At 38.3% G+C, this 16,234-nt stretch overlaps 1 protein-coding gene across 5 annotated transcripts in view; it reads left to right on the forward strand.

Annotated features, from left to right (window-relative positions):
• The first annotated feature begins 1,044 nt into the window (after positions 1-1,044).
• LOC131427650 (USP6 N-terminal-like protein) overlaps positions 1,045-16,234 on the forward strand; it is a 32,079-nt gene continuing 16,889 nt past the window's right edge. For all 5 annotated transcript variants that reach the window (XR_009229298.1, XM_058591032.1, XM_058591035.1 and 2 more), the window contains exons 1-2: positions 1,045-1,496; positions 9,588-10,611. Coding sequence is in view for 4 of the 5 variants with exons in the window: in XM_058591032.1 (XP_058447015.1) it covers positions 9,763-10,611 (849 nt within the window). In the remaining variant the exon portion in view is untranslated. The remainder of the gene's footprint in view (positions 1,497-9,587; positions 10,612-16,234) is intronic.

The following is a 16,234-nucleotide window of genomic DNA, read 5'->3' on the forward strand; positions in this document are numbered from 1 at the left end:
CTGTAGCAATACTATTAAACCCAAGTGTTATTATCATTTAAATAAAAACGCATGTCTTCAGTTCTTATCCGTCAAACCATGATGAGCTGCTCTACAAAGATCAATGAAACACAAATATTTTTTTTAAATTTTTTTTATTTTTATTTTTTTGGAAACGGATGACTGGATGAGGAACAAGAAATACGAAAATGCTGAAAGAATTAGAAAAAAAATATTTGTAAGAATATAAACACCATTGCATACCACTAACTTTTACATTTAAGGAAGCAACATAACATGCCAGCAAAAGTACGGAGTGAAAAATGACAACAAAAGACACGAATCACAGCTGAATAGAACACTGGAATTAAGGTAAAACAGAATATAAACTATGAACAAAGGTAAGAAAACCAGCATGAATAAATAATAGAAACTGCTGGGTAACAATGTAATTTCCTCATATTGAAAGAGGCGTTTATATGGCGCGCATGCGCTAATTCGGCCTGATACAAATTAACGGGGAGGGCAATACATTTTGGACAGGGCTGTAAAAAGCTGATTGGAACCTTTTCCCCACCAAAATGTTATATAAGGAATACAAGGAATATTTTTTTAAACAGAAACCAGTGTAATGTTGATTTCTCGAGTACTAGAATGTATAGCGAACGCGTACTATTTAGTTTGGATACTTTATTTGTTATTTCCAGGCATTTGAAAAATGGTATCAAACCAAGTTTAATGCTTCATTCTGTATAAACGGTAGATTTCGCATTATGAATTAAGATCAACATTACCACTTCAGAGTGAAAACTTTTTCTTCAACTTCTGCTATGATTTTTCAAATGAATTTGCCCGATTTCATAAGAAATCGTTGAAAAGGTGGAGTAATTAGAAATTTTCCTACCGATTTAACAGCTCTTGCTGAAAGTATCATCTCTAAACAAGCAGCGCCTCTACATTTCAGTTTTGCACAATCGTTTCACACGGATTCTGAAAATTATATCTATATAAATGGCAACTCTGAATAAGACGTTTATGTTTGACATTTTGATAAAGCATCAACGAGAAGCGAAAGAAAATATGTCAGACAAATTTAAAGCTTGACCAGTTAGTGTCTGCAGAAAAGGTGAACAATTGCAAGCAAAAAGTGTTTGGTGCTTCATTAGCTCAGTGTCGTATCGCATTAATTAACTATGCAAAGTGATTCGTTCGCGTAGTTTTTCGTACCATAGTATATTTTTGGCTACTACTGCCTAGTTCTGTTCAAAATAGAACGAAGATTGAGTTCAGTGACCGTCCACCAGAATCAGGAAGTGACGAGAGCAGTTTCGTCTTATGCTTTGTTTTTGCCGTAGCTCGGTTCTCGGGCAGACAGACGGACACACCTGCCACTAGCTGCTGCTATTACTGTTGCTTTCCCTAAAGGCAGGCGCGAGTGGCATTTGCATGTTAGGAATTTGCACGTTTTACTTTGGAAGCTTCGCTACGTGGATCCAGATGGAAATCGTGTTTTTCGGGTGAGTTTGCTCAGTCATTTAATTGTTTACATATGTATGTATTTATGAGACCTGAATAGATTTTCAGTCAATGCTCGCATTTGCTTGATTGGTTTGGGTATGTTCGCAATGTGTCTCGTTTTCTATGAAAATGTTCTCGGCTGATTTTTTTTGGCACGAAATTGCAAATTCTTTTGTTTATATTGATTGGTTATCTAAACTTTGGGCTGCTTGGCAACACATGGGCTCTATGTCTTGTTTAGCCCAATAGTTTTTACGTTCAGAAACCTGGGAAAAGCACTTAAGTCTTTTAATGCGAGGAATATGTACTACAATGCTTGAAAAATCCGCATGACAAAAAAACTACAATTTTTAGAATGTACCTAAGACAAAATTAATAATTTTGCAAGTTCAGTTAAAATCTTGCCAATTTGTACGGAAAACTTCCAGGAAAATTCAAATGAAAGGTTACGTAGCCCAATACGGAATTCCTGAAGTTCATACGGATCCGACTTCCGGTTCCGGTATTATAGGGTAAAATTTGTTGAAAATGGTAAACCGTCACTAAAAGTGGCAAAAGAAAAACCGTAAAAAATAGACACTATCCTGAAAACTACACCAATCGGTAGCTATTATCAGTAAGCAACCAAACAAACCAATTTCGGCTATCCAGGTTTTTAGTTTCCGGTTCCGGAAGCACCGAAAATAGAGATCAAATATTCCAAAATAGATCTTACCCACTTTTCTCAACGATGGTTTAACCAAAACTTAGGTTCAAATGAAAGGTCTCGTGGTCCCCTAAATAAATTCATTCAAATCCTACTTCCGGTTCCGTAATTATAAAGCAAAGTGTTGAAAATTTTATTCCGTCACCTAAATCGGCAAAACAAAACACGTGAAAATTTTTCTAACAAGGCCTAAAAAGTACGCCAATCGGTAGCCTACTGATAATGGCTCGCCAAGAAACCGATTCCATCCCTTCTGGTTCAAGGTTTTCTTACTCACTTTTTTCAGAATTGGCAGAACCAATTATCCCAATCTTTGGTTCAAACAAAAGATTTTATGATCCCACCAAAAATAATGCATATTTTTCGGATTCAACAATAATTCACACCATCGTTTAAAGTACGATATCAAAAAGACCGAGTGTCATACAATTCGACTCAGTTCGTCGAGATATGAGAGATGGGCAAAACAGTTCATTTTAAAAAACCGTTCAGTGATGTAGAGTTGTATTAAAAGAAATTGTTCTCGAGAGAAGTTCGTTCGAAAAACAGAACTATTGGTCATTCATTTTTGCAAAAGAACTAGCTCTTTTGAACCGTTCGCGAAAGAATTGCCCAAATGTCTGTGTGTATGTGAAAAATAATGTCACTCAATTTTCTCAACGATGGCTGAACTGATTTTACCAAACTCAGATTCTAATACAAAATCTTATGATCCTATAGCTTCCTATTGAAATTGAATCTTGATCCGACTTACGGTTCCGGAATTCCAAGGAAATATGTGCAATAGAGTGAAGTGTGAATAGTGAACAAAAGTTCAAAAAACGGAACTTACTTCGATTTCTCAGCAACGGTCAGACCGATTTTCACAATTCATGGTTCAAATTATAGTTCTTATTGTCCTGAAAGATACTGTGCAATTTCATCCAGATCCGACTTCCGGCTCCGAAATTATGTGGCGATGAGTGTCAAAACTTTCAAACCGTCATACAAAATGACGATACAAAACCGGTATATGTTGGTACGGAAGAACGCTCCCAGCGTGCTATGTTCAATTTTGTTGAAGCGCATCGAAATGAAAATGTTATGAAATAAAATCTGAAAATGACAGCTACTTTTTGTTCAGAGGTAGCGTTTTATAATGTAATTGACAATCATTCCTTTTTACTATCTTACCAAGGCCACCATCTTTTCATAATTCAAGGTTAGGTTCATAGCTGATTTAATTTGTAGACTATATAAGTTACTTAGTAAACGCACTCGGGTTTCCGGTTCCGGAATTACTGGAAATAGTGGTCAAAAACTCTAAAACGAAAGCTACTGTCCGTGCTCAGCACAAGAGCTTCTCTATACCTGCAGTGTGTGCCTATTAAGCTCATGTGCTGTGCTTTCCAAACCAGACACGCTCATGTGCTATTTGTGTAGTCCACCTACTGACAAGAGACAACACTGTGGACACTGTGTGCTTGAAAATTATATTATATTATTAAATTTAAAAAACGGACACTCAAGTCAGCACATGAGTCAGCTCACGAGCTAGCTCCCCATTCCAGCTCATGAGCCAGTAGATGAGCCAGCATCGCGAGCTGGTTCTTCGAAGCATACGACTCTCGATCTAGTAGCAACACGACACACGAGCGTGTGCTTCAGACTTCGTGTGCGTGTTTTTGAAAAGGTACAGCACACGGACTGTATGAGAGCTGGCTCGTGTGCGGGTCATCACTGAGCACAGCCGCACAGGCCACAGGTCGTGGCCGGAATTGTTTTTTTTTTTCATTAGGAGTTTTTATTTTTGCTCATATGCACTTAAGCTTGACGTGGCCGTTTAACACAAATTAAAAAAAATTCTTATAGCTGGTGTGTTTTCAATGTTATCCAGCAATTTAAGGGGGAGCAGAGGTTCGCAATGTCTTCTTGTCCAGTTTTTCACATGGCTTAACAGTTCGGCTGAAAAGTTCGTATCGTTTAATAGAAACACACATTTTTTGCCAAAATTCGTTTTTATTATTCAACATAATTGCCATCAGAGGCGATACAGCGATTATAGCGATCTTCCAACTTTTCGATACCATTTTTGTAGTACGATTTGTCCTTTGCCTCAAAATAGGCCTCAGTTTCAGCGATTACCTCTTCATTGCTTCTAAATTTTTTACCAGCGAGCATTCTCTTGAGGTCTGAGAACAGGAAAAAGTCACTGGGGGCCAAATCTGGAGAATACGGTGGATGAGGGAGCAATTCGAAGCCCAATTCGTTCAATTTCAGCATGGTTTTCATCGACTTGTGACATTGTGATTGTGAGCTCACGCGGCACCCATTTTGCACAAAGCTTTCTCATATCCAAATATTCGTGAATAATATGCCCAACACGTTCCTTTGATATCTTTAGGGTGTCAGCTATCTCGATCAACTTCACTTTACGGTCATTGAAAATCATTTTGTGGATTTTTTTCACGTTTTCATCGGTAACAGCCTCTTTTGGACGTCCACTGCGTTCATCGTCTTCGGTGCTCATATGACCAGTACGAAATTTTGCAAACCACTTACGAATTGTTGCTTCGCCCGGTGCAGAGTCTGGATAACACTCATCAAGCCATTTTTTGGTATCGGCGGCACTTTTTTCATCAAAAAGTAGTGTTTCATCAACACACGAAATTCCTTTTTTTCCATTTTTTTCACAATAACAAAAGTAGCTTCACTCAAACTGCAATATCTCACAAACTAATAATCAGACAGCTGTCAAATTTATACACGCATCTTTTGAAGGTTGGTACTAACTGAAAATGGTATGGATTCAATTCTAGTAGCGCCCTCTCATAGAAACGATACGAACTTTTCAGCCGATCTGTTATCATAGTGAACACCTTTTTGGCAATATTGACATGTGGCCATCTGATTGTTATAGGTAACAAGGGATTTGCATGGAACCCTTGTATCTTGGCCGAAAATCACACAAGAAGGTATAGCCTTTTTCAAGTGTATGCGTAATAAACGTACGCCATTTAGAATACCGGAGAAAAAGTTCTTCCACTTTTCTTTTTCGATCGAAAGTATCTCTCAATACTGGGACATAGTTTTGCAAATATAACGATCACATATGCTTGAGGGTAGATCATGCACACGCCCTTCTATAGCACTATCTTCCATATATACTGGTATGTTGTACTTGATGTTTTCGTGCTCCACATAGTGCACATTGTTATTGTCTTTAGCGAAATGAATTGAACTCTTCATAAAACTGGATGTAACCACATTATTTGCCTTGTTGCATTGAAGTAAATGCACACGTTTAATATCAAAATGCATTTGCTCTTAAAGCAAGCCTTCAAGTTCTCGTATTGAAGGTCGAATTTTGGACTGCCTGAAGTCAACAATTGTACTCTTTCGTAGCGGCGGTAGCCTTTTGTTCGTTTGGTTCACTCATTTCAAGATTGTTCTATTAGGTTTTTTACCGTCACTGCTAACCTCAATCGGATGAACACATTTTGACAGTTCAGCGGTACTGTTTGTAAACAGACTATTTTTTTGTTTGTCTGTTGACAAACGGATGAGACCGTTCACGGTCCATATGGCCTAAATAGAGTTTAAAAACGATTCGATACGGTTAGTTTCAAAGATTCATTAAATAAAAGTGGCTAGTTTTGAAGCAAATATATTATATATCAATATGGATCACTTTAACGAATTCAATACAAATCGAAAAGGACATCACAGTAACACCATCTCGTGACGCTCAAGGCTATTAGTTCAGTCAAATTTAATAGTCTGCGTTTATCGTGCACCCAGAAGTGAAATGTCACAACTAATTGAGCATGATGCCCAAATAGAGGTGTGAACATTTTCATGTGTTTTTCTGACGAAAGTAAATATTGCCTATAAATAATGTAGAATTACGTTCTTTAAGACCTATCGTCTTAATCACCAATGAAAATGAAAATTTTCGGAGGATGTTTCACTTTCTTCAATTTCATTTGTAATAAATGTTCATAGTGGCAGCACTGTGTAATTAAAATCAGCCGTTCTTCTTTCTAGTGAATTAATGTGTAAGCAAAAAAGATTTGTTAACTGTAAACTTACTATGATTTCGACCTGTTTGTCTCACGGATAAACAGTAAATTAAAGACATAGAGCAATACCAGTAGTGCCAACAGCATTACAAACAATAATATACCGTAGTATTACATATCTGCTGTTCAATGATATGCTCTGAACAAACTGGACTGGAATCGGGAATCATTATCACAGTAAACCTGAATACAAATGGATTAAATTTTCAAATCAAGAAATTGCAATACTTAATTCGGAAATGTTGGTAAAATTCTGGAATTAGCATTAAGATTAATTCGTTTAGTTCTGCGTTTACATTTCACACTCATTTATATAAATAGGGAATATTTATATAACAATGTGTTCTCTTCCGAGTTAGTATCAGATTGCAATTCTAAACCGTATTTACAGCTTATTTTTTCGTGCAGTGTATATCGAGAAATATTCCATATATTTGGGTTTGTTTGATTCAGTGTACTGAAACCATGGCTGTCATATGTGCATTAAAAAATTTGTAGTGTATTAGTAACCTTTTTTACCACCGCACTTTACTGTGATGTCCCTCGTGAATCGCAAGAGTGATGCATATTGATATATAATATATTTGTTTGAAGTGTAAAGATGATTGTTTGAGATATGTTCCTCGATGTCACGATAAAAAGTCTAGGTTTTGCACGAACATGACATAACCTCACAAAATGACCAGAATGACCTTTTTATGGCAGCCGACGTGTATTTGTTTACAGTTTAAAAATTCATCAGAGGTTCGTCGTTTTAATTGAAAAATTGTAAGTCGTCTCACACTAAACAGATTTATACAAATATTGCTCCTTGATGCTGGAAACACATACAGGGCAATCTTTTCAGTTGTTTTCACGGTAGAACACGTTTTTAACAGGCACTTTATCGTCATTTTTCAATTTTCAATTTGCAGTCGCAAAACAAAACAAACACACGGCAACTGTCAAAGATGAACTTGATTAATCGGCAGTTCATTTGTGTCGTCATCGTGCAAAACCTAATCAGGTTTTGCACGAACATGACATAACCTCACAACAATGTCAAAATTGATTCATTTTGTTCATTTTTGTGAGGTTATGTTATGTTCGTGCAAAACCTAATTAGGTTTTGCACGATAACGACACAAATGAACTGCCGATGAATCAAGTTCATCTTTGACAGTTGCCGTGTACTTGTTTTGTTTTGCGACTGCAAGTTAAAATTTGAAAAAATGACGAAAAAGTGCCTGTTAAAAACGTATTCCACAGTGAAAATAACTAAAAAGATTGCGCCGACGACATTGCGCTGTATGTGTTTCCAGCATCAAGGAGCGATTTATGTATGAATCTGTTGAGTGTGAGGCGACTTGCAATTTTTACATTCCAACGATGAACTTCTGATGAACTGTTAAACTGTAAACAAGTACACCTCGACTGTCAAAAAAAGTTCATTCTGTTCATTTTTGTGAGGTAATGTCATGTTCGTGCAAAACCTAATTAAGCGACTTGCAATTTTTAAATTCAATTGATGAACATCTGATGAATTTTTAAACTGCAAACAAACCATCGGCGGCTGTTAAAAAAAGTTCATTCCGTTCATTTTGTGAGGTTATGTCATGTTGGTGTAAAACCATATCCGAATCACGTGTAACATTTAATCAAAAACCGCACAACTTGTAGTTTGATGGCATGATAAATATAACAGTGAAATGCTAGCTTGCGAGACAGGAGTCTCATATCTCGCCAAAACCACCTTTTTCTACCCATGTGCTTGTCATGTGACTAAGTCTAGTTAACTATGCGCCTGTTCCGGTTTCAGAACCCATGAACCCAAGCCACATTTTAAATTAGGTTTTGCACGATGACCACTCGAATGAACTACCGATGAACTGTCAATGAACCAAGTTTATCTTTTGACAGCCCTTAGATTTTTTATCGTGACGTCACAAATGAAAAAGAATTCATCCTTGACAGTTCAGCGGTACTTGTTTGTAAACAAGCTTAAAAAAAAATCGAAAAACACTTCTCAAGCAATCATCTTTACACTTTGCTCTTAGTGACTTTCATTTAATAAATCTCAAAAACAAACCGTATCCAATTGTGAACAAATGTTTTAAAATTCAATTTAGACGATATGGACCGTAAATGGTCTCATCCAATTTGTCAATGACAAACAAAAAAATCTCTGTTTACAAACAGTACTGCTGAACTGTCAAAATGTGTTCATCTGATTGAGTTTAGCAGTGACGGTAAAAAACCTAACTCAAGCCTATCTCTGCACTGCATCTAGAAAATGGGTGTGTAGTTACTCATCCGCGATCAGTAGCTGAGGATGGCTATCAATTCCAACAGTCGGATTTTGAATGGTTTTACTTGTCATTATGTTCACAGTTCAGTACAGTTTAGAAACCTCCGCTGACCAGATGGTTAGTGTCATACTCGTGCGATTCGTGGAAATATTCATTTAAGTTCGTAAAACGAACAAAATTCAAGAAAGGTAACAAAATATTAGAAATCATTATGACATTTTATTCGGTGAAGTGAATAACGTTATCTTATTTAACATCAGTTTGGCCAAACTACCCAAAATGTCCTTGAGGGCGCCAGCAGAGCACAGGTGAAACACTTTTAACGCCACTGCCGAAGTAGGCAGGCTTCGCTTGCGCGATACGCCTCAGTGAAGCACTTTTTATGGCATCAAACCTTTAAACAGTTCCCATTTTATTCCAATACTGGAACTCGAACATTGATCCAACGGCTGTGTCGTTGGCTTCTGTTGTGAAATAATTTACCACTCAATTAGCTTTCTTTGGAATCAACAAAATCATTTGCGGAATAGTTAATGAGCTCAGTCAGCAGTGCAGCGGCTGACTCCCACGAACCAAATGAAATGGTTGTAGTAGTAGTAGTAGCAGCACAAAAACAACATGATTGATACCACCGAAGAGTAAATAGCCGCGACGCGCGAGCCGTTATCCAATTTGCCGGTTGCCCAAAATTGCCTAGCACTAAAGTGTGTAAAAAATAATCACCACAGAGACGAAAGCCACACTCACAGTTAGTGCGAGACGTGATCGCTTGAAGGCCGTCTTCGTTCCCCGAGCGGTATGCGGTAAACGTGAGACTTCCATAAATCACGTTTGACGGGGTGTCGGTCATTGCTGCGGAATGAGGTTTGTTGATTTTAAATTTGGGAAAATTCCTCCTAACATTACACACATTGTTGACCGGGTTTTTTTTCTTTATTCATCGAGTTTCAACACTTCACTGATGATGATGATCAACAAAGACTGGAATGTTTATTTAATGCTAATAAATATTTATCGTTTTTCTTTTTCTTCTAGTACTGCAGTATCGGTGGAACACTTGTGTTGAGCATATCGCGACGTACGACGGGAACCTCGAATGGGAAAATGTTCGATGAAGCTGCTACGGTGATGCTGCCAGCTGGACACAAACCGATTCGAAACAGGAACCGAAGGTAGAGTACGACATTAGACGGAAACTGGAATAACAAAAATGAACGACGACGACGATCCCGTCGACAAGCGAATCTTGTTGGAACGTGCCAATGACGAACGGGAAGCGATTTTCAAACGATATGATCGGGGCAGAAAGAACGTTGACATCGATGCCTGGGATGATCCGGCATTCGAGATCTACACCCAAGCCGATCGGTACGGGTTTTTGCACCCGGAGAAAGAACAACAGAAACGGGACGACCTGGAATTGGCCCGACGGAAGCTGATCGAAATGGAGCGCTCGAAAAAGTGGCTTAAAATGATGAAGAATTGGAGCAGTGCTGAGACGAAGGAACGGTTGCAGCGAAGAGTGTTGAAAGGTATTCCGGACCGGTTGCGGGCTGCCATCTGGAAGAAGTTGCTGAACATTGAGCAAGCCGTAAGCGACAATCCGGGAGTCTATGAAAAAATGTTGAAATTCGCCCGTCAGTACAGTCCCGACATTCGGCAGATTGACGTGGACGTGAACCGACAGTTTCGGAACCACATAAACTACCGCGAACGGTACAGTGTTAAGCAGCAGAGTTTGCTCAAGGTTCTTGCCGCCTACAGCATGTACAATATGGAAGTGGGCTACTGTCAGGGTATGTCGACGGTGGCCGGTGTTTTACTGATGTACTTCGATGAGGAGGACACATTTTGGGCCCTGAATGCGTTGCTGTCCTCGGAGCGATATGCCATGCATGGCCTGTATGTCGAAGGTTTTCCGAAGCTGATGCGGTTTCTGCAGCACCACGACAAAATTCTCACCAAATGTATGCCAAAAGTGAAGAAGCATTTAGACAAACACGGGGTGGACTCCGTGCTGTACTCGCTGAAGTGGTTTTTTGTGATTTTTATCGAGAGGGTAAGTTCTGTTGTAATAAATTCCTTAGTTTCTTTCGTTATGACCTAAAGTAGTCATTATCGGTTGGGTTTTGTCTATGGTCATTTCATCCAAAAATGCAAATAAATTAGATAAAAACAGAGTGTGCAATGTTTCCGTGCAAACTTTCTTCAACTCATGGAGCTTAACTGATTTGAACTAATCTGGAATTATTCGAAATCACATATCAGAAATTAGTTGAAGTAAAACGCATGTTTTCCTGCTCTATGTATGATCGGCAAATTGTTTTTTGATCTTGGTTTGCAAACTACCAGTTTAAGATTTAAAAATTAAAAAAGCCACACTGTGAAAAATGTCATGATTACTTTGTCTTGCATTTATTAGTTTGCCAATGAACCCAGTCTTTGCTGCTTTCAACAAGACTGGTATGACATTCACGTGAAATGCTTCGAGCATGCAAATAGCACATGTTTCTTGAACCTGAGCTCACTACTAGAGATATTTATACTGCCATAAACTGATTATTGATGGTTTGGATAGGAAAATTTCTCTGTTGTTCGGAAAATTGGCTGCTTAATCAACTTTAGTTTATCACTGACCATTGACAGTGATGTAAATGCTCACCATACAATTTGTGACAGCTCAAGTATAAATTTGAGGAGCTCTGTACTGTACGAGAATTACAACTCAGCTGTCAATGCAGGCCCAAATTTTGCGAGGTCTGGTGGAAGAGATTTTGAGCGTAGCTTTCTACTCCGAACGAATTTCGTACAATGTCAATTGTTTGTTTGTTTATTTATTGGAGAGTTGCGTAAGATAAGATACCTTTTTAATTAACTACGTCCAATTTCACGATTGACAGAAACATTCGTGGTGAATTAGGGCTCAAACTTTGATTATCATGAAGGTTAAACAGAGCCGAATTATCTTGTATTCTTTATGTATAAAATCGGCGGATGGGTAGTGTCAGACACATAACCGTATTTACGATTTACGATATAATAAGCAATAAAATATCTAACACAACTTATATATGCAGAACTCATAGTCTCATTCCTACCCAGCAAGCCTTGGGGAGGTATTGGTTCACTAAACGTGCCATCGTCCATTGATTCGTCGTCACTATTTTTGTTGTTATTGGAAGCATCGTCAATAAGGCTTGTCACTAGTTGATTACTGTACAGGGTTGCGTAATAGAACCTGACCTATTTTGTTCTCCGGTTACACTGGAACAAAACAAGGGAAGAAGAAAGTGTCGCTCACCGCGTTTTTATTTATAACTCGTTTTTTTAAAGAATTAGTCATACGTTACAACTATTCGTGAGTTTAAAAAAAACATTTTAAATTAATGGAGGGCTTCTCCACAACCTGTAACGGACTCGTCTCGGCAGAGTAACGACCGTATCGCACTCCCAGTGATGCCAACTCTCCTCCTCGCATATTTTAGTAAAAGAATCTATCAAAATACTGTACGGGATTGATTTCTGACGTTCAGAAGGGCCAATTGTTCGGAGCATTTTTCTCGAACGCGAAGCAGTCAAATGCTGGATTGACTCGCACTCGTTCGGTGCGAAAAGTGCACAAAGGTTATCAAATTATTCTAGATTTGTAGTTCTTTAGATAACATTTGGAGCCATTAGAAGGGTTGATTTTGCATAATGTTGCCCATGGTTGTCCATTTTTCGTTGTATTTTGCTCCAATGCAAACGACCAACAACAGGATGACGCAATCGATCTTCTTTGAAGGGAAACTGTTCTGCGAACGTCCCGCAATTGATTCAATACTGAAATGAATTTTTGATACTGGAACTGGAACTGAGCTCTGGACCTGAACCAATTCATAATATTGAACCAATTTTTTTCTTTTATACCAAATATTTCAGAAAACTTTTGTTTCGTGTTATTTGTGATTATGTCATACAACTGAAAATGTAATTATAAATTGATGAGTATATTTCTGATTGCATGTAGCAAAAATTAAGTTGATACGAGAGATATTCAATATCACCAACTTATCACTTTCTTGGAGGTTAAATTTTGAAAAGGTGCCCCATAGTAAAGAAGGCAGTATTCACAACAATGTAGAATGTAACAAAAATGTTGTTGTTGGTTTAAGTGCAACAAGAGGTTTTCACGATTGTGTTCTACGTATTCTTGTACAGGGTAAACTTTGAAAAGGCGTCCCATTGTAAAGTAAGTCGTTTTCACGACAAAAACCTTCTACTTTCCGATGTCGTGTTCGGTTTCTCCCTTCCTTCCAGTCTAAGCGGAGAAGAAAGTGTGTAAGGTTCCTTTGTGCACTTGCTTCTATGTAAGCAACCTTACTCTCACTTACAGTTTTCCTTTCAATACATTCATAGTGCGATGTGCTCTTCGTGAACAAAAATTCTAATTAAAATAATGTCTGATTGTTTGAAATGTCAACTTGGTGTGAACATAGTTTGTTATACGTTAAATTTTTTTAATAAAATTTTTTATTCAGGCCTACTCGCCTTCAAGCTTTACGTGGTCGAATGAGTTATATTTTTGTTAGATACAAATATTTTTTTACTGCTGGATCTCGTTTTCAGTCTTCTCCTTGGGGGAAAGGAGCTTCCATTTTTATCTAGCGAGGGTTGAGGGGCACTTTGTCCGTAGCTCATCTCATCACCAATTGTCACTTCGTCGGTGTTGTGTGTGGTTTCCGTTTTGTTCTCGTTTTCCTTGTTATTAACAGTCTTGGTCTCGTTACTAGTTGTTGTAGATGCGTCTTGTTGTACAATGATTGCAGTTGATTGCTAGTTCGATGATGGAAGCATGATGAGCAGAAGTACTGCGTTTACTAGTTCCCGTTGCTGAAGAGTTGTTCTTGTTTTTGGTTGAAGATGTCCTTTCCGCTGTTTCAGTGCAAGGTTTACCGTAGTGTGCAGGTTGTTCACAAAACTGACATGTGACCAGCTGATTTTCATAGGTAATCAGCGTTTTACACGGATGTATCCCACCTTGACCACAAATGATGTAAGATGGAATTGTCGTACGTACTTGTATACGTACCACCCGCACGCTATTCCGGATACCGGGGAAAAAATTTCGCCATACTTCCCTTTCATATTTTCCCGAACGAACTTATCGCTGGCCTGCGGGGGAAGGTAATGCACGCGTACTTTTAAGGCTTTGTCTACCATGCACGCAGTGATTTTGTGTTTAATATGGGTACACTCAATGCTGTGCTCATCGTTGTTAACGGTAGCGAATGCAATTGCATCTCTTTCACGTTTAAACATAATGTACACACAGTTAGAAGTCTTGTTGAATTGAATCTTAGGTACATTATCAGCGTATAGATGCATTCGTTCTTCAAGTAAGATTTCAATTTCGTTTGCTTCTGGTCTAACTTTGTAGCGCTTAAAATCAATACAAATTGAATTTGGTCTTGTAGGCAGTGCTGTCAACTGTTTTTTTTTTTCCAAAAATCTGTATTTGGCGGAAAAATCTATCTGTACAATATCTTTCTCGAAAAATCAAACATCGATTTAGTGCGAAAACTGATTTTGCGACCAAAAAAAAGCACGCTCAGAACTTAATCGTGAATATCTCGACTCGTATTAAAGGCAGCAACATAATTCTTTCACCATTTCATCAAAAATATGATCAGGAATTTGGGATAATATTTTGAACAGTGTGAGATAACCACAAACAACTCAAATATTAAGTTTTCTCAAACTTTGAAAACAACGCGGATAACTCTTTACTTTTGCTTGGCTTTTTCGTGCAAGGACGACGATTTTGAGGTAGTCAGGCACATATCTTCAACTTACTGCGTATAAAAGGGGAACCGTCTTCGAAATTCGATCATTTCTTCTTGTGCGTTGGATGCAAGCAGACGTCGTGGGACCAGCAGCTTCGGAGAGTGCACCTTCTGCGTGGTTAAAAGCCTCAAACGCTAAAGTCGCAACTCTCATTTAGACTCCAGTCGTCAGGTGGAGCAGTCGTCGATGAAAGCAGACCTTTTGCGTGGTATAAAGTGTTTAGTGTTTAGTGAAAATCCAAAATAATTTGATTTGGTTCGTGCACTTTTCGCTGTGTCAAAATCGTTCGAGATAAATGTTCCGAACTGTGCTAAATATCGTAGAGAACACCACAATTTGGTCCTTCTAAAAGTCAGAAATGAATCCTGTACAGCATCTTAATAGTTTCTTTCAATGAAATATGCAAATCCGAAATGAGATAATCGACGTCAAAACTCGTTGAAAAGTTTAGTAGTGAAAAGGGGGAAAGTTTCGCAATTCACCAATCGATCAACCATCAATTCGAACTCGAAAGTGTAAAGAAATCGTGTCAGTTTTATTCGTATTCACGACATCCAGTTATGTCTGACATTACACACCCGTACTTTTTGTTCCAAAAATCGGACTGCTTTAAAGGCATATAGTTCGAGCAATTTACAGCTGAATCTAAAGATCGCGGTGTCGAACTTCAAATCGAAGACCTCTGCATTTCCAATGCTTTAAATTTTTATGGGTATATTCTTCAAATTTGCTTATGTTAATACCTTATGATAAAAAACGAACCGGAATTTCCATTTTAAAATTCCCGCGCTTGTCCAATCGGTAAACTTTTATTCTCTCAACGTTGGCAACACTTTTATACACATTCTGTCAAATTTTAACGCATATCGTACGATTAGTTTTTGTTTGGCGTCTATACAAAGAAGTTGAAAAATTTTCGTCTGGCGATTTTTATAATGGGTGAAAATTTAGAACAACGTGCGTGCATCAAATTTTGTGTTGCAAATGGATTAAAGTGTTCCGAAACGTTGAAAATGTTAAAAAAGGCCTTTGGTGAATCGTGTCTAGGAAAAACACAGGCATACGAGTGGTATAAACGCTTCAAAGGTGGTCGTACAAGCTTGGATCATGATCAGTCCCAAATCAAAGTTATGCTGACTGTTTTTATCGATATTCGTGGTGTGGTGTACTATGAATGGTCAAACGGTTAATAAGGAATATTATTTGGCCGTATTGCGTCGTTTGCGTGAGGCCATTCGCAAAAAAGGCCAGACTTATGGAAGGAAAACTCATGGATTTTACACCACGATAATGCGCCGGCTCACACAGCGTTGGTTGTGTCGCAGTTTTGGCCAAAAACCTAACCAACATCATCAACCAAGCACCGTACTCTCCAGATATGGCCCCGTGTGACTTTTTCCTCTTCCCCAGACTCAAATTGCCATTGCGGGGAACGCGTTTTGAGATCATAGAGACCATAAAAGAGAATTCGCTGCGTGAACTAAAGGCCATACCTTCGGCGGCCTATAAAACTTGTATGGAAAATTGGATCAAGCGTTGGCATGCATGAATTTCCGCAGGAGGAGAGTACTTTGAAGGCGAAAATAAAGAAATTTATTAAAAATTGAAATTTTGCGTTTTTTTAATAAAATCCCGGTTCTTTTTTGATCATAAGGTAAATATCGTTTTCAGGATGTTCTCCCAAACACTTATTCGCGGTGACGATTATCTTTTCGCATTGTTGGGGTCTAATGGGGCAGGTGGATGAGGAAGCAATTGGAGTCATACATCGTTGATTTGAACCATGGTTGAAATGTTCTTGTGCGCTGGCGCATTGTCTTGTATAAGTTGTCGTTCTGCAACGATTTCGGCCTTCA

The sequence above is a fragment of the Malaya genurostris genome, chromosome 2 (genome assembly GCF_030247185.1).
Source record: "Malaya genurostris strain Urasoe2022 chromosome 2, Malgen_1.1, whole genome shotgun sequence".
Lineage (NCBI taxonomy): Eukaryota > Metazoa > Arthropoda > Insecta > Diptera > Culicidae > Malaya > Malaya genurostris.